Source organism: Gracilinanus agilis, chromosome 3, assembly GCF_016433145.1.
Source record: "Gracilinanus agilis isolate LMUSP501 chromosome 3, AgileGrace, whole genome shotgun sequence".
Taxonomy (NCBI): domain Eukaryota; kingdom Metazoa; phylum Chordata; class Mammalia; order Didelphimorphia; family Didelphidae; genus Gracilinanus; species Gracilinanus agilis.
In genome coordinates, this window is record NC_058132.1 from 115,714,669 (window position 1) to 115,734,626 (window position 19,958).

At 34.9% G+C, this 19,958-nt stretch overlaps 1 protein-coding gene across 2 annotated transcripts in view; it reads right to left on the minus strand.

Moving 5' to 3' along the window:
- NOX4 (NADPH oxidase 4) overlaps positions 1-19,958 on the minus strand; it is a 238,008-nt gene that overhangs the window by 42,501 nt on the left and 175,549 nt on the right. For both annotated transcript variants that reach the window (XM_044668216.1, XM_044668215.1), the window contains exon 13: positions 12,998-13,079. In XM_044668216.1, the coding sequence (XP_044524151.1) occupies positions 12,998-13,079 (82 nt within the window). The remainder of the gene's footprint in view (positions 1-12,997; positions 13,080-19,958) is intronic.

Consider the following 19,958-nt stretch of genomic DNA (forward strand, 5'->3'; position numbering starts at 1 on the left):
AATCTCATGAGTGACCTGTTATTTGGAGACTATGAATAGGTGCTGTCAGAAATGAAAAGGAAAGAATAGAATTTTTTAAAAATGTAATGGGATGCAGTGGAATTGTGCATCAACTAGGTTTGGAGGAGAGGGAAAGAACATAAAATATGTAACAATGGGAAAATATTTAAAATAAAAACTTAAAAAATTAATAAAATAAAATTATCATTACTGAAAAAAATGTAATGTGATGAATATAAGTACATGAAGTTCTACCATCCAAGTTCAATTAATTCAGCACACATTTATTAAGTACTTACTACATGTTAGGCAACCATGAAGTTTAATAAATATCTACTTATACATTACATGTTGGTATGAACTGGGGGGAAGGGATCCAGAAGCATTGGTCAAGGTCACCATGTTTTAAGGAACTTAAAATGCCCTAATAATCATAACTTTTATTAATTCATTAGAGCATAAATTGTTCTACTTATATCTAGTCATTCAACAAACATGTATTAAATATCTTCTGTGTGCAAGGCACCAAACTGAGTGTTAGAGATAAAAAATATATGAATAATATCAATCTTGATCTTGAGTTTATACAGAAATATATGAATGATATCAATCTTGATATTGAGCTTATTACATAATGGGAAGGAGGGAGATATGATTATAGATAACTATGATAAACTGAGAGGGAAATAGGTATAAAGAGAAATGAGAAATCTGAATTGTAAGGGATGAATTTCATATAGAATGAGATGGAGGAGGGACAAGTGAATTCACCAATGATATTGCCCATCCATGAAGTCAGCTTTGATAGACAGAAAGAAATAATTTGAGTAAAGACACAAGGAATGATAGAAGCAAAATAAAATGGGGAGAAAAAGTAGTTTTTTCTGGAACGTAGGGTAATTGAAATGAATTAATATGAGATGATGCTTAAAAGGCAGGTTAAGAGGGAGTTTGAAAAAGAGGATCAGGAAGAAAACAAGGATTTACTAAATATCTACTATGTCAGGCACTGTTGTGAGACCCTTTACAAATATTATCTCATTTTCCTCATAAGAATCCGGGAGGTTGGTGCTAGGCTTTTTTTACAACTGGAGAAATTGAGGCAGACAGAGGTTAGTGACTTTCTCAGGGTCACAAAGTAAAAAGAAAATGAGTTTGGTTTGAATTAGTGTTCTGGATTCTAAGCCCAGTCCATCCAAATTTTGGAGAATAGATTCCAAAGAGTTCAGAGGAAGGCTAGATAAAATCCCAAACTAAAATTTATAGAGAAAGTTATACCAGGAGGAATACATATTTCTGATAATGCAGAGTAAAACAATTCTGATGAGGAGGGAAAAGAGGTCTAAAAAAGATCAAAATGAATTCACAGGTAATTGATTCTAAAAAGATATGAATAGAAAATGGAAGCAAGGGAAGATAATGGAAGATAAAAACAAAAGCTTGGAATGGTCCTAGATCATTATTAGTCTGGAGTCCTCACAATGAACTGATGAGAAAACCCAACAACAACAGAAGGGTGTTTATTGTTGATTTTTTATATTGGCCAAAAAGAAAAGGATCAAAGAAAGAATAAAATTACTGTATTGGTGGGGAAAGAAATAAGCATTTATATGGCACCTACTGCATGCCAGGCACTATGCTAAGTGCATTTAAGGTGTCCTAAAATCCACACAGCAACCTGATGAGGTAGGATATGTTATTATCCCCATTTGAAGAAACGAAGACAAAAAGGTTTAACTTGTTTGACTTGCCCAGTGTCACATAGCTAGTAAGTGTCTGAAGACAGATTTGATTTCAGGTCTTTCTGACTCTAAGCTCAGACTCTATCTTGTCTAGTTGCATAGGGTAGTGAAATGTTGCTAAGAGGAGTCAGAGACTAGATAAAGGTGATCAGCTTGCATTTTACTTATTTTCTATACCAAGGAGAATGATTTTTGTCCAAAAAGCAAAACCAGCACATGGGTAGAGAACCATCACTGGCCCTGATGAATTCAAGTTACTAAGTCTAGTCAAATTAAATATCTGGCCCTGAAAAAAAGCTTTAAAGAATAGAGGAAAGTAATATAAGACAATAAAGGAAGAATGGTGCTACATTGTTGAGTGCCTTGAATGTGAGACAATGGAGTTTCAGCTCTTCTCTAGGACCTCTTTGGTCAGCTTCATAAATAATTTCTGCCAGGAAGATCTGTATTATCTGCCAGTAATGTCATTATATTATAGGCTATCTGTGGCTACCTTTCCTGCACTGCCCATTTAGTTTCCAAACTATTAGCTGAGCTACTACAAAGGCAAATCAAAGTCATTGACAAAAAGAGAGGGAACAAATTTCCTTCTCTACATGCTTCTTTATGGCATTCTACATCCAGTTGGAAATTACTGTGGCATTGTCTATGATTTTTGAACATTCCCTTCCTAAGCAGTGGGTAGAGGATGAATCATTAACTATATATCTTTGTGAAACAGCACAACTTGTTGAAATGACAAAAATGCAGACAACTGGAATATTTTTGTTTCTTTGTTTCCCCACACCAAATACCTGTTTTGATTGAATTTTTCCCCTGACTTGATTGTTGTTTTGGCATCTGAGATGTATTAGTCCTGTATTAGTCACAATTTTGACAAAATGCCTTATTTGTCCTACAATAATATCATGGAGTAAGAATAACAAAATAAAATCTAGCTCCATAATTTAAAAAGCAGATATTTGCTAGACTACTTAATGCAGTCTTTCCTTATATTATCCATGATTTTTGTTCCATCTCAAAATTGGCCAAGGCAACCTCCCACTACTGTGTCAATTTAAAATGTGCTGTCATGCTAAGCATTCTGCCAGTGTTGGACACATACTGAGGACTAAAAATAAGAACTTATATAAAGAGGCTGATTTCTTTCTTCCACGAGGAAGAAGTCTTAACAGGGACAGAGATGACAAGTTTCCCAAGTGCCAGCTGTTTTTCAATATGAAATCCTAAATAAAGTGATTGGTCATTGCAGCAGAGCTGGGGAATATTATTCCTAAAAGAAGAATAATTATGCCCATTAATCATCTCCTTCCAGCCCTGAACTCGCATTTGACCCCTTGCAGAATGCAGTCACATTCATTCTCATCAGTATGTAATCATTGACAGTGCTCTGTGAAGAATGTCGGAATGAGAGCCAGTGTGATGAGGGGGAAAAGAGAAGTATGATGGGGAGGAAAGAGAATTGTGTATTCAAGACAGAACATGTGCTGCTGCTTTCCCATGGTTGGAACAAAGAAGTGGAATAGAGGGACTTTGAAGCTGTTGCTCATCCCTTGGACCAGTTACCCATTACCAGCTGTGATAGATTTAGGCTTCTAATGAGCTTTGAGAGAGAGGGCAATAGTCATGTTCTCATACACACTGTTTTGATGTACCTAAAGATTAAGGATTTGGTTTGGGCATCATTTCATTTGCTAATGCCCTGAAGCCATTTTTGGCATCTGGTTGTGCCAATCCAGCTCAGTAAAGCAGTGCAGGGAGGAGGACTCTCACTCAATGTAAGAATTATAGTGAAGCCTCTCAGAAATAAGAGAAAGCATTCTAATGTCCCTCCTCCTGCTACTACTACCACTACTACCACTACTGCCACTACTGCTACTACTGCTACTACTACTTCTGCTACTACTACTGCTGCTGCTACTGCTGCTGCTGCTGCTGCTGCTGCTGCTCCTACTACTACTACTACTACTACTACTACTACTACTACTACTACTACTTCATAGCAATAATAAATAGTATTGCTTTAGTCCTCAAAATTTTGCAAAGTGCCTTTTATGTTATTTCATTTGATCCTCACAACTTTGTGAGGTAACTTCTATTATATACCTTACTTTTTAGATAAGGAAGCTGAGGCTGATAGTGGTTAAGTGATTCTCCCAGATTCACACAGAATAGTTTTCTATTTGGACTGGTGAAAATGATGAGAGAATTTAGAGATAGATCATTCATTGTAAAACTCATGGGCAGGCCAATTTTTTTTTGCAGCCATCAATTACAGCAAAAGAAAGATCAGTGAATTTGAAGTCATGGAACCTGAGTTTGAATTCTCAGGTATTACTTCAGTTTCCTCATCCATAAATAGAGGGAAGCTGGATCAAGTGACATTTAACATTCCTTTCAGCTCTTGTCTATGATTCCATCATAATGAACAAAGTTTTGATAATAATGAATTATCCCTCTTTTATAGATAAGGAAACAAAGTTTAAAAAAGTTAGCTGACTTTTCCAGGGTAACAAAGAAGTAAAATTTGGATTAAAACTAAGATTTTCAAATCCAGAGCCCAATGCCTATTATAATATCATACTCAGTTCATCAAAATATTACTTGCGTTACATTTTTGAAAAGATAAAATGATAATATATATCTTTTACCCTCTTATCACTCACTAAGCTCCTGTTGCATATTTCCAGTATCCTATTGCTTTCTCCATCTGGGTGACACATCAATAGTTAACAGTGTACAAAATGAGATCCCTCTTTTCTTGAATTCCTAATCATTCCCTGTCGTTCCCCCTGCATTTCCTATTTCTATTGATGGTACATTAAAACTTTTAATTATCTAGGTTTATAAAGTTGGAGTTTTCTTTAACCCCCTCCCTTTTCATTTCTGGACATAGCCAGTTATATCAATTCTTCTTCTATAGTATACCTAAAACCTTCTGTCTTCTCAACTCCCATTATAACCATGTTGCTTTGGGGTACCAGCTCTTATTCTATCATGAGAGCCTCTTCATTATTTTTTATTCCTTCCTTCAGTCTATCTCAGATCCATTATTTGTATTATTGCCTGAATAGCTTCTTTTACATATTCCTCTGATCATTTGACAGTTTTACCCAGATACATTTATTGGCTCCTCATCATGCAGTAAATAAATCATCAATGAATAAAAGATCTCATATATATATGTATATATAAAACCCTTATCTTCCATCTCAGAATCAATTCTGTGATAAGGAAGAAGAGTAATAAGGGCTAGGCAACTGGGCTTAAGTGACTTGCCTAAGATCACATAATTAAGAAGTAGCCAAGGCCATATTTGAACCAAGGACCTCTCATCTCTAGGCCTGGTTCTCAATCCACTGAACTACCCAGCTATCACCTGCATCCACCAGTATTAAAGTTCTTTCCACCTTGTTTCCTCACCTGAATTTCCTCATGTTATCTCTGTCTTTCTCTCCCTCATCTATCTCTATGTCTCTTTAATATACAGTATTACTTTCCATCTCATTTTGCCTATCTCATTCATTCTCAGTAAGTTTTTATTCTAAAGACATGAGTCTCATTCCTGTGTTAGTGGTATCGATAATCTATGATGTCCAATTAAAAATAATAATTCCTATATGAAAGTTTAAGGTTGGCAAAACACTATATGTATATGTCTCTGTATGTTCTTATTTTATCCTCACAACAAAACTAGAAGGTAACTATTACTATTATTCATATTGTGCAGATAAGAAAAAAAGGTGGCATTATGGGAAGATGGTAGAGTCTGAAGCTTTCTCACTCTCCTAAAACCCTCCACAGACAACCAAAAATAATTCCATAAAACCAACACTAAAAACAGCAAAAAAAAAAAAAACCAGAAAGTAATTCAGAGTGAAGCTGAACAACTAAGGACAACTTAGGGAGAAAAGTTTCTGATTTCCTCAGCCTTAGTCCCAAGGCTATGGGGTCCTGGGAGCAGGAACAGAACAAACAGAGGGAATCCACACAGCAGTCCCAGAGGACAAGATTACCAACCTCTGCTTGTTTGTTGAGGGGGTGTCTGCACATCCAAGGATACCACTGGAGCCAAAACATAGGCTGGCCTCAAGTCTGAGAAGACCTCTATTGGGGTCTGAAGGAGTAGAAACTTTGGAGTTGGCAGGGTACCAGGACCAAAGGTCAATGCATGTGGTCCTGGGAAACTGAGGTTTATAAACTGTGGACACCTCCAGAAGAGTGGAGTTCCTGGTTGTTGCCACAGGGAGAAGTGAACTAGCCAATTCTAGTGACAATAGCAGAACTGTCCATGGGCTTTAGCTAGATCATCTAAGGTAATCATGAACTAGGGTTTGAGCAAGGGACCAGGAGTATAACTGACTCTGGATTATGACAATTTCAATAACTAAATAAGACCCAGGAATAATCAGACAAAAAATTTTAAATGTGTGGTAATATCCTAACACTTTAGGAAACTTGGGACTCCAGAAAAAAAGCCAATAATTAAGTCTCTTGGTCTGCCTACTAAAATTTAATATGAGCAAGCAAAGAAGAAAGAACCCAACTATTAATAATTATTATGGAGACAGAGAAGATCTCAGCTCAACTCAAAGGACAGTGAAGTAAAAATACCTACTTGAAAAGCAGCAAAGAAATACAATAAATGGCCAGAACCTCAAAAAGAACTTTTGGAAGAGCATTAAAAAAGGCCTCAAAACAAATGAAAGAGACTGAGAAAAATTAAAAAAAAAAGAGTAATGCAAGAAAATCAAGAAAAGTATAAAAGAGAGATCACCCAAATAGAAAGAGATCCAGAAACTCATGGAAGAAAATAATGTATTAAAAACTAGACTTGGGTAAGGGGAAGCTAATTATTTTCTAAGAAAACAAGAAGTAATGAAGCAAAATCAAAAGAATAAAAAAAGAGAATATGGAATGTCTTAACAGAAAAACAACAGACCCAGAAAACAGATTAAGGAGAGAGAATATAAGAACAGTTGGGCTCCCAGAAAGTTAGAATTTAAAAAAAAGTTTAGACATCATATTGCAAGAAATTATAAAGGAAAATTACCCCAAAATTTTAGAATCAGAGTGTAAAATAAAAATTGAAAGAATTTCCTGGACAACACTCGGAGACCCAAAGACGAGCATGCACAAGAACATCACTGCTAAGTTCCATAGCTCCCAGGTTAAGGATAAAATACAAGCAAAAAGAAAAATACAATTTAAATACTTTGGAGCTACAGTCAGAATAACACAAGACTTGCCAGATGCAACATTAAAAGAATGCAGGACATGAAACACAGCATTTTGTAGAGCAAAAGAACTGGACTTACAACCATAAATAATATATCGAGCAAAGTTGAGCATAATCATAAAAGGAGAAAAATGGATACTTAATAAACTAAAGGACTTTCAACTATTCTTGGGGAAAACCCAGAACAATAGAAAATTTGGTATATGAGGTATACAAAGGTAATGAAAAATTAATCATAAGCAATGCAAAAGTTGAAAGTGTTTGATTTTGGTATGATAAAATGTCATCAATGGCCTCTGAAATACTACTTGAGTATTTTGAATGGGTAGGTATGAACTAATAATACTAAAGGGAACAGAATGATGAACTTCCACTCCTAGCAGGAATTAAAGTCTCCCTTGGAGAAGGGTAGAGGGATACCAAATGGTTGTGCCGTTCAATCTTCTGATATCTTCTTGTTCTTTTACTCTGTAGACCTCAACACAGGGGAAAGGGGTAAGTTCAAATTTTTTTTCTACTTTTACCTTAGAATAAATAACACACAGCTATTTGAAATTTAATGGCTGGGTCCTAAAACCCTGCTGGGGAAATTGGTTCCCAAACCACCCCCTCCCATGCCAGGAAAAAACCTGGAGAGAGTATTAGCTGATCCTCAACAATACAGAGGTTTTGTGTTTTTGGTTTTTTTCTGGACTTCTCTGCCACATATTGGAATGATGGTAGTAACAGACTTTGTTAAAAATATCTTAGCCAAGGTTGAAAGATTTGCTATCTCTGTATAACTTGTGACAAGTATTCATGAGTTCATAGACTTTTTCAAATGCCACATTCATTGGAGATAATAGTCCATAAAAAGTGGACACCATTTTGGGAACACATTGAATTCCTGAATTTTTATTTGGCTATTGCCTTTTACTTTTCTAACAGAATATTTTTTCTCATTTTTTAATTTTTTGTACTTAAAGTACATATAATCAATATTAATTTTTGATTCTGCAGTAATATGTTTAAAATATATTTGTTCTAATATTAATGCATATCCACAAAGCCCTAGACTACAGCAACCTGTCATTTATTATTAAATATTATAAGACTGTGATTAATTATTCTGTCTGATTCCAGAAGAAGGGAACAATAGAGCCACCATACAGTGCAAGAAGCACAAGGTCATGGAGACCAACCAGTCCCATTGGGATTGATGAGAAACATATAGTGCCATGGAGCACAAGGTCAAAAAAAAAAAGACCATACCAATCCAAGTAGGATTGTTGAACTTCTATGCCAATACTAAAGGACTTGAACCTAGTGTGAGGCTCGAAGTTGCACACTTAGCATATGTTAAGTTGTAGGACTCTTTGTACTACACTACCAGTCAAGTACCGAAGTTTTGTCATCATCGTTCTGGCTCTCCTATCCCTGAGAATGAAGGGAAATCAGACCAGGGAATGTACACTTCCCTTTTACATAAAAATCTAGTCCTCTTTTCTCTTATGATATGTCAACTTGCTGTAGTCTTGGCTTCCAATAGGTAAGTGCAATATTACTGCATTTTGTTCTACAGATTTATGGTATAGAATTTACTTTAATTGGACCTTAATACAAGGGCCTGTTATGAATTTATTCTTGTTTACTTAAAAATTTTACATACATAGATTTTTGATATTTTGATTCTTATTTTCAATTTTTATCTCTCCCAAAATTTAATTTTCTTGTGTTTTTGGTTTTTCTTTTGATAATTGACTCATACACCCCATAACTCAATGATGTATTCTGAGCTGATCTGCATGTTTCCTTTTTAAACACCTGCTTCAGGGGGGATTGTATTTTTATAAAAATCCAAGTCTTAAAATTTTGTTCGAGAAAATTTTTTTCAGAAAAAGAAGTCTGCTAATGCCTTGAAACCAGAAATTGGACTATTTGCCTGCAAAAACCTACACCAAATCAAGATGCCTGCATAAATCTACACTGAATCAAGACAATCCAAAATGAATTTTGGGGTGCAACTAATTGAACTTGAGAGGATTGAAATCAATTACTTGAATTGTAAACTCTTATGCCAAAGGGAATTGCCCCCTAATTGGCTTTTTGTCAATGCACCTAGCAGAACATTGGTTTTGCTCTCTCTCTTTCTATCTCTTCTACTTACCTCTTATCTCTAACTATTGTAGTTAGAACTTTAGGGGTAAAAGATGATTTTGTCAAATGATCAAATTGGGGAGACCAGTCACCCAAATGATCACAGGAGGGATTGTGATAATTAAATTAAATCTACACAAAGGTGAGAGCACCTTCCAATTCTGGGAGGTCCTAACCCACATGTGCTAGAGTGAATAACCAATCAGAATTGAGGCACAGCTCCCTACTCTTTCTACAAGAAAGCTTCTATTGTAATTGGACACACAGGCTAAGGGAAGGCACTGGAAGTGACATATAGGTGAGCCCTTTGAGAAAGGAAGGGGAGTGAGGCTGCGACTGGTATGGTGAAGGGGACCTGAGGGAGCTTTGCTGGTTTGTGACCTAGACTGTTCCATGTGGGTAAGTTAGGCTGACTCTCTTTCTCTTCCTTTGGCATTTCTGGAGGCTCTACCCTCAGGGAGGCCTCTCTTGCCTCTCTAATTGTAAAAGGCCTTGTGACTAGAAGCCTTGTTTAATTAACCTTTGTGCCCCAACTGCTGGGCCTCTAAATCCTTACCTGGTCTGGTCCTCTGGTCCAGGCCAGAGTTTCTCTCTTTCAATTTCCCTACCTTCAACCTTCCTAATTGTAAATAAATCAACATAAAAGTCAATTTTGACTTGAGATTATTCCTTAATTGAGGAAATTTCTCCTGGCGACCACCTTTTAATATATTGAACCCATAAAATCCCTTTTTCACCCCTTAAAGGGAAAAGAGGCTAAAGACATATATTCTGTCTCCCTTCAAGCCACACACTGGCACTCCCATACTACATGTGGAAGACAAATCTCTTTACATTTATTTGAATTCAATTTCTCTGAATAGTAGGATGCACCATCTTTTCAGCTGTTCTAGAGGCTGATAGTCCTTTTTCATTTAAAGGTTCTTATTTAGTGAAAATATTCAGACAGCAATTGTAGAATTTGACATGTGTTTTCCACCTCATTCCCTCCCTGTCTTTGGTTCAAGGGCATGACGTCATATTCATAACTGCTTGCAGAAAGGTAACTGTGCTCATACATACATATGTTTATAGATGATCTGTAGATATTAAAAATGATGATTTTATGAGGCAGACAAAAATAAGCAAAATCTATCATAATTTTATTCATCTAGGCCAAAGGCTCTTAACCTAGGGTCCACAAATTTGCTTTTAAAATCATAACTATTTAAACATAATTGCTTTCTTTATATTTCTATGCATTTTATATTATTCTTTTATAATCTTTATTCTAAAAACAGGTCCGCTGGTTTCACTGCAAAGGGGCTAATGACACAAAAAAGAGACAGTACCCTCAATTTAAGATAAACATAACTCAGTTACTTTGGAAAGCAACAATCATGAAAAATTGAGTTGGGGCAAAATATAGGGGTTTGTGGAATTCTTTTAAAGTCAGGAACTAACATTATGGATATTTATCAGCTATTCTAATTCTGCTCATCTTGTGGTCTAACATCACCATCCATTCTAATAAGTTTTCTCTTCTCCAGATTGCATATCTCCAATTCCTACACATGATTGTCATGTGTCTTTTCACTATTCAGTTGAAGAAGAGAAAAGTCCCAAAGAAAATATAAACAAAATATACTATGCTCAGCTTATTATGTTTGGAAATGATCAGTATGTGCAAATTTACCAGCTTTTAGAGAGGAGCCAGAACATTATTGGAAATATCATTTTAAATGTAAAGGAGCTCTAGCCCACTATGTAGCTCATGAATCTTGGGAAATAATCACATCAGAATGTTCACCAGCTGTGAAACAATGAAAGAAGGAGTGACCCTCTCTGAACAAAGGTGTAAAAACTGCTTGACTGAAAAGAGAGCTCTAGACAACACTTGCTTCTGAAAATAGACACTGTAACCACTGAGACCCTATGGAAATAGATGAAGGTTACTTATCTTTCTTAATAGGCAAAGGCAAATGACTCATCCTCTTCATTTTATTCACATATTTATTATTTATGTATTTATTATAACTCTAAATAATAAACCTCACAAGAGCAGAGAGCAGTTCCTGTTTATCTTGCATAGCCTTCAGCATCTGTGCTATGTCCACAGTAGGTGTTTAATTAGTAGTTGGTTTAGGATGCCTTAGATCAACTGTCGGCAACCTTTTTGGCCGTGAGAGCCATAAACACCTGCTGAAGGAGGAGGATGGAGGTGGAAGGTGCTGGAATATGGGGAGGAGGCTGAAGGGCCCCCTGAGGCACATCCTGTGGCTCTGCCAGGACTGGCAGGTCTGGAGGTGGAGCCAGATATGGCTCGAGAGCCATACATTGCCGACCCCTACCTTAGATGAATAGTAGATGAGTAAATATGAGGAAGGAATTAAAGATAAATAACAGGGTAAAGTAAAGAGTATTAACTCTGCAATCCGAGGGACCTGAGTTCAAATTCTTCTTCTGACAAGTATTACCAGTATGACCTTGAGAAAGTCACAACCTCTCTGAGGTTAAGTCTTCTCACTTGTGAAATGAAGCAATTGGACAATATAGCCTCTGTTGCCCTTTTCAGCATTGTATTTATGTGTAGGCAGGTGGATTTTTTAGGGAAGAGGGAAGTGTGGACTGTAGTCGTGGCTAAATGTCAAAAGTAGCATAATCTACACAGAAAAAGAGTAAATTCATAAATCATTGTTATGGTTACATCAAAAATATGATGTGTTTTATATAAATAATGTCATAATATTATTACATCAATATTATGTATCCTTTCAAAAGGACACTAATTAAACATATTTAGACTTTCACAAAACTTAATTTCTACCCCAAAGAGACAAAGCCAGCGAATACTCTCATGTAGTAATAATTAAAGAGAAAATTAAAATGTCCCTAAAATTACATTCACACAAAAAAAGTGAGAAATTTGAGTGAGAAATAGATGGATGCTGCTTATCAGTTTGATCATGATTATTCTCCATTTCTTAAAATTAAACTATTATGTGGCTATCAGTAAATAGAGTAACAATAATAAATCAATTAGCAAATATGTCTTAATTCTATATTCCAAGGCACTAAAACAGCAAATATTTATTTATATGTCCCTTAATTCTTTGCGTGTACTTTTTCCTTTGAGCCTCATAACATTCCTGCAAGGTAAATAAGGTAGATATTCCCTTTCCTTTTATATAGGACAAAACCAAAGCTTAGAAATATGTAAGCTAGTACACATATAATATAGTCCAACAGTTTGCTATGACACTTTTGTAATTTTAAATAATTTGTTGTAGAAATAAGACACTAAACTAGAGGTGGGAAGGTAAGGAAAGGCAAATTTCTCTTCTCCCTCTCTTATTATAATGCACTTTAAATAGAACACCAGAACCTGCTGGTCTGTTACTTCTGATTGTCCACTCCTGAACCTCTATATGACCATTAAAATAATTTTAGCATGTGCTTGTTTCCAGGGGCAGCTTGTTAAAATCCAAATGAATCCATCAGCATGAATGAGAAAAATCCACAAGACAAGAGCAGGGATTAGCCTGACAAACTATCTGCCTGTGTCAACACAATGTGTCAAAGAAAATGAGGCTCCAGGAGACACTGATCCGGACAGCTTATCGTTTGTACTCTCCCAACAACTCCCTAGTGACAAAAAGACTACACTTACAAGTTTAGTTTCTTTCTTTCTGACATGGTTGTGAGGAGCACAAAACCTATTTTATGGAGTTAGTCTGAAAGCTCTTCTGGAGAGTTGGTCCCTAAAATATTTGTGAGGTTATGGGGGTTGTCATTCCCTTTTCAAAAATTTTAAGCAAAAATAAAATACCTTCCTTACTTTCTTAGGGAGGTCACTTCATACCTTCCCCAACCCTCATCCCTAAAGAATTATATCACTTACTTGGGATAGTTCCTTGGCTGGATGAAGGGCAGAATTTCTGAATCTTGTCCAGATGGAGGGAGCAGCAAATCTCGAAACCTTTCTGCCAAAACAAAAAAGACATTAAAATGTAGAGAGGTGAAGCAGGATTTCAAATCATGGCAATAATTAAAAAATAAAAGCCTTTTCCTAACATGTTTTTAGTGAAAGAGGGAGATAAGTCAGGTAGGATATCACTTATAACATCATTTCACAAATCATTTATTAAATATCAAAGTGGAGAGGGCACAGGACTTGGATCAAGGAAACCTGAGTTTAAATCCTACCTCAATTACTAGGTATGTGGCTGTAAATAATTTAATTTCTCTAAGCTTCAATTCCTTCATCTATAAAATGGGAATAGTAATACTAATAACATCACCTACTTCACAGAGATTTTATGAGGTTCAAATTAGGTTTTGTTTCTGTTTTGTGTATGTCTTGCTTTGTAAATTTTAAAGTGTTATATACATGTTATCTATTTTTTATATAATAGAACTTCTTGGATAATGTTTTATTCTTTATTTTAGCAATCACCGAAAATTCACTTCTGCTTTCTATTTTTTAATAATCATTGCATTTTCCTATATCGAAGAATAAAGAACCACAGAAACTCAAAGTCTGAGGAAGCCTCAGAAGCCATCAGGAACAATCCATATCTGAACAAAAAATACCCTTGATATCATACTCATCAAATAAACATAAAGATTTTGTTGAACACTTTCAAAGTAGAACTAACAACTTTCTGAGAAAACCTATTTCAGTTTTAAATAGGATTATCTACTCAATAGGAAGTTTTAGGAAGGTTTTTTTTTTCTTCTGATGACATCAACCCTCAATTTGCTTCTGTAGAGATGTCACTCACCAATTGTTCCTAGACCTGCCACCAGGCCCGGAGCAGAGCAAGTCTAATTCCTTTTTCCCCATTTTCAATGAAGACCCAAAAATATCTTGACAATTTAATAAGATCAAGTTTAGTAGGCATAAATGTAAAATTTTGCACTTGGGTTAAAAAAGCCAATTTCACAAGTGCAAAGTGAGGGGAGGTATAAGCTTCAGGCAGTAGCTTATAAGGAAATTTTCTGGTTGCTTTAGAAGACTATAAGCTCAATTTGAAAGGTCATGTGACATTTTAAGAAATAATTCCATCTGAAATACTCAAGAAGATTTTTGATCATCACAATTTGGGCATTTCTTCCATGATTTAGATAGCAACCTATCCGTTTGCCCATTCTATGCCATTGTTACCCATGTTCTAAAATCTCATCATAGGGAGTTCACCCAACATTTTGGAGACCTTCCTTACTTTCTCCTGAAGTTGTATGGGTGTTAGTGAAGCATTCTGGCAAACCACATGTCATCTGTCATCATACCTGCCATGGAAACAAATTAACTTTTCTTCCTCTCATTCAACTCCATAGTTCAGAGAAGTCATCCCTTAAAAAGCTTTCACAAAGCTTCCTCATCCAAAGGAAGGAAAAAATAGTGGCTAGCAAAGTCTATATCAGTGGGCAGTCTCCATGCACTCAGTGTGTATATGAAGTGAAGAGGAGGGACTTCAGGGCTCAGCTTTCTATATCATTTTAGACAAAGAGTTACTGGAAGAGTGCTCTGCCATCTAAAGAACTGGCAAAAGGAGTCAGGAATACAGAGCAGAGGGAATAAGAAAAGAGGAAAGTTTACTCTAATAGTACCATTTCAGTAAGAGGCTGAAAATGAGGAGCCATGTATCAGCCTCATCATATTTCATCAGGGCACAAATTCTTTTCCTCCTGCTCTTTTTCAGAGTTCTTCATTGACTAAATGTTGTAGCATATATATTCTGTACATTATATGTTCATGCCTACCTTGCGGCTCTCCATTACCCTTTGTGTGTTTCATTCTTTGATAAGTAATGCTATTCCATATTTTGTTGACATATGTAAACATTGAAAAAATATTTGTTTTGAAGATATTGATCTTTTCTTTCATGGGAAACTTAGGCAATAGCCCTAAAATAATCTAGTCAGCTCTCCTTTTTAACTTTGGGTCCAGCATATTGTCCATTTATACTGTCTGTTCCAGATAAGCAATGTCTAGGGGCTTGATAAAATTCAAGCACCTGAAGGACCTCAACATACATATAATATCTTCCTTGATTTGGACTCTAAACATGGCAGGGTCAGCATCTCATTTTTGTAGCAGGATATCCTGATCGCTTCTAAGGTATCAGGTAGCTGAAGGAGACTATATGGCTCAAAATCTAAGGATATGATCCTTTTTACCCCAAATTCCCCACTCCCAGGACAGGGATTGGGAAAGGGATCCCCACATAACCATCCAAACAAATGGGTGTGTTTATTTGTGTGCAGGACTGTGGAGAAAGGAAAGTTAAAACAGTTAAAGTATGTAGTAACTAAAAAAAAAACATGTCCTAGGCTCCTTGCTATAGAGTCCTCTTTGAGTTGTGTATATGGATACACACACATATCTATGATACATGCATTTTTGTTTCATATATGCAGGGGTGGGGTTCTAACACATGGCAATTCTTAGCAGCTAACAGAAGATTAAGTAGACATTAAGAGATTTCCTACAAGTCAGCAGCATTAACAATGAGCAAGAGATCTGTATCCTGACATTTTCTGCTATAACATCAAAGTTAAGGAGATAATCAGAGGCAAGCATAATGGCTTCATACACTGAGAGCTAGAAGTCTAAGTCTTTCATTTTACAGATAAGAAACTAAGACCCAGAGAGGTTAAATCATGTTTCTTAGAACAGATAGCATTGCATAGCAGAACTGAAGCTTTCAGGCATTGGAAAATGGAATTGCCTCTGGTAACATTGGAGGAAAATGAGTTTTGAGTTGTTGGTTGCACAGATATTTGAGGAATCTATGTGGACTGGGGATCTCAGTGAATAACCATATAGAAAGCACTCCTATTTTTAATTTGTTATAGATGTAATGAATATCATAAGCATTACCAGGCTGATTTAATTTAGAGAATATCTGAAAGAGCATTCTTTTATTGAATAATTCACAACATTCCAAGAGAAAGACCAACTGTTTATATCAACTGTAAAAGTCATGCCTAGATAGCAATGTCATACTGTAGTCTGATTGAGTTATAACAGAACTTAGATGGGATGACAAGATTGACAAGGCAGGAGAAAATAAACCTTTCACTAACTGAAAAAGTGAACTCTTCTCATGAAGTGGCAGAGATCTAAGCTTTACAGCAATTACTGTAAGATATTAAATCATTAATGGGCAGAGAGCATATAAAGAATGACAGAAAGAGCATGCATTTTACTTACATTCTTATTTATTATAGGAAAAGTATATAAGAAATACATGATAGATCTTCCCCTTGCTTTCTGTGTACACTATTCAGAATTCATCCAATATGCACCAGATCAAAGAACAAAGGAAGCTCCACTGTGGAACTCACAGTTCTACAAAAGCATTACTCATGTCCCTGTTTTAATTACTCTTCTTCCTACCTCTAAGTTATATTCTATCACTTAGCAGATATCATAGTATTGACTATTGCTCTGCTAATATCAATTATTATGAAGAATGTCTGTTCTAAAGATTCAATGCCTAGGAAATTATTCCTATAATATGCTGCTCTTGATTTCCAATAAAACTCCCCAGATATCACATAAGTCTGTTCAAATGTAGTGCTACTTAACACAGTTTACCTTTTTCCAAAATATATTGTTCTACCATTTTCTCTGGGAATAGTCATCAACATCCTAAACAATCCACAATGTGATTACTACCACAAAAACAAAAAAGAAAAGAATTGTTGGATTGAACAATTATTTTGAGAAATTTACTTTTCTTAGGATGAGGCACAAGTAGTATATTCAAGTACTTTTAAAAACCTATAAAACCTCATACACTTACTAGTCTTGTGTTCCTGGGTAAGTCATTTTACTTTGTTTGCCTCAGTTTCTTCAACTGTCAAATGAGCTGGAGAAGGAAATGGCAAACCAGTCCTGTACCTTTCTAAGAAAATCCCAAATAAGGTTATAAAGAGCTAGACATGACTGAAAAAAAGACTGAACAACAAAACTAGTTTTCTCAGTGGTTGGATGGCTTTGTGGTGACTTCTTTATATTACCTTTTAAACCATTTTAAATACAATATCATTCTTAATATAAGGAAAGACTGATTGAGAAGTGAATATATTGAGAATTGATTTTGATATTTTTGAAAAAGTACAAATAAATTATATTTCTTGGGACAGGCAAACAATATAATTCAGAGTGAACTTTAAAAAATTGAATTAATTTAATTTTTATTTTGATGTTTTGTTTTAATATCACATTCATTTCTGAATATATCACTCCCCCTCTTGCATCCCAGTTAGGCACCTTTTGTAACAAAATTTGTAAAGAGAAGGAAAAAAATCAGTTTAACAGAAAAGAATATACATTGGCCATATATCTGACAGCATAGGCAGTGTCCTGATCAAGTATTATTAAATATGTATTACTTTGTTTTGGCATATTATTTTAAATATTTATTGCTGTCTGTTGTTTTTTACAATAAATTTTATCCAGTACCCTCACTCATCTAGAATAATCACTTGTAATAGATGAAAACATGTAAGCAAAAAGCTAACATAGAAACTGTATCCAATAGTTCATGTGATATTCCAGACATGCAGCTAATACTCTTCTACTGAGAGGAGGGAAGCTTATTTCATTATAAATCCAGTTATCAAGATTGATTATTGCACTTAAAACTAAATTGTGGTATTTTTAGTATTCTTTTAATTTGTATTGTTGTAGTCAATATTTATATTTTTCCTCATGGTTCTAGTCTGTCATAATTTTTTAATCACGTATGCTAATGGAAAAGAGACAGCAAGTGTTAGGAGAAAGAAGTCCTTTCTTTTAGTTAGAAACACTTGAGGATTTGAACTTGGGAAGATGAGTGTTCCTAACTCCAAGCTCAGCATTCTATCCACTGTGCCACCTAGGTGCCTCTGAGAAACCCAATACTTGGTATTAATAAAGTTGAAGCAGCTTTTGATATGAAAATCATTATCAGAAATTGAACAAACTATATAGTAAGAAGGAAAAAGCCTGAAAACATGATGTACCCTTTGGAAGAAGGTGCATACAAAAAGAAAGACTTTCCCAGTGGAATTTAAAGGGTTCTTTCCCAGTTTGATCCAAATATTCTTCATTTTTCATCACTAAATTCACAAAATAGGAAGGGAATATAAATGATTCACCTCATTCATCATATATTTATCAAGTGCCTACACTTGACTACAAAGCTCTCTTCTGGCAAAATATACTCATTTTCTTTGGAAAAAAGCAAAATAAGGCTTTTTGCATATCCCTCTTGGAAGAAGAAACTAAAATTACAAGAAAATAAGAAACCAATAAAATTTTATAAGATACAGCCAAAGCATAACACGGGGAAAATTTATATCTTCTCTAAATGCTAGCATCAATAAAATACAGAAAAAAAACAAATCAATGAATTGGGCATGCAATTAAAAAAACAAACTAAAAAAGAACAATTTATCCCCAATTAAAGACCAAATTACAATTCCTAAAAATCAAATGATAAATTAATAAAATTGAAAGTAAGAGAATCATTGAACTGATAAATAAGACTAAGAGTTGGTTCTCTGGGAAAAACATATAAAATAGAGCATTGATTAATTTGATTTTAAAAAGGAAAGCTAATCAAATCATCAGTATCAAAAATGAAAAGGATAAATTCACCTCCAATGAAGAGAAAAGTAGAGCAATCATTAAGAGCTACTTTGCCCAATGCTATGCCAATTAATCTGACAATCCAAATTAAACAAATGAATATTTCCAAAAATACAAATTGCCCAAATCAGCAAAAGAAGAAATAGAATATGTAAGTAATCCCATATTAGAAAAAAAGAAATTGAACAAGTCATCAATGAACTTCCTAAGGAAAAAAAAATCTCCATGGCCAGATGGATTCACAAGTGAATTCTATCAAACATTTAAAGAATAGCACATCCCAATACTATAGAAACTATTTGGGAAAATAGTCAAAGAAGTCCTACCAAATTCTTTTTATGAAATAAATATGGTACTGTTACCTAAGCCAGGAGGAGGAAAAATGAAGAAAGATTTATACCAGCAAGCCTGGTTTATTATTAAGAAGACTATCGGCATAATTGACTATATCAGCAACAAAAAGTAACAGAAATGACATGATTATCTCAATGGGTGCAGAAAAAGCCTTCGACAAAATATAATACCTATTCCTACTAAAAACACTAGGAAGCACAGGAATAAATGGGCCACTCCTTAAAATGATAAGTAGTATCTAAAACTGCCAACAAGTATCATCTGCAATGGGGATGTTAGAAGCCTTCCCAATAAGATCAGGGATGAAGCAAGGATGTCCACTATCACCATTATTATTTAATATTGTATTAGAAATGCTAGCTTTAGCAATAAGAGAAGAAAAAGAAATTGAAGGAATTAAAATTGGCCATGACAAAACTAAACTATTACTATTTTGAGGATGATATGAAGATACATTTAGAGAATCCTAGAAAATTAACTAAAAAACTAATTGAAATAATTAGTAACTTTAGCAAAGTTGTAGGATACAAAGTAAACCCACATAAACCATCAGCATTTCTATATATTTCCAACAAAGTCCAGCAGCAATAAATAGAATGAGAAATTCCATTTAAAATAACTCTAGACAATACAAATTACTTGGGAATATTACTTGCTAAGACAAACACAGGAATTATTTGAACACAATTACAAAACACTTTTCCCACAAATAAATCTAAACAATTGGAAAAATATTACTTGCTCATGGGTAGGTTGAGCTAATATGATAAAAATGATAATTCTACATAAATTAATTTGCTTATTCAATGCGCTGCCACTCAAACTAACAAAAATAATTTTATGGAACTAAAAAAAAATAACA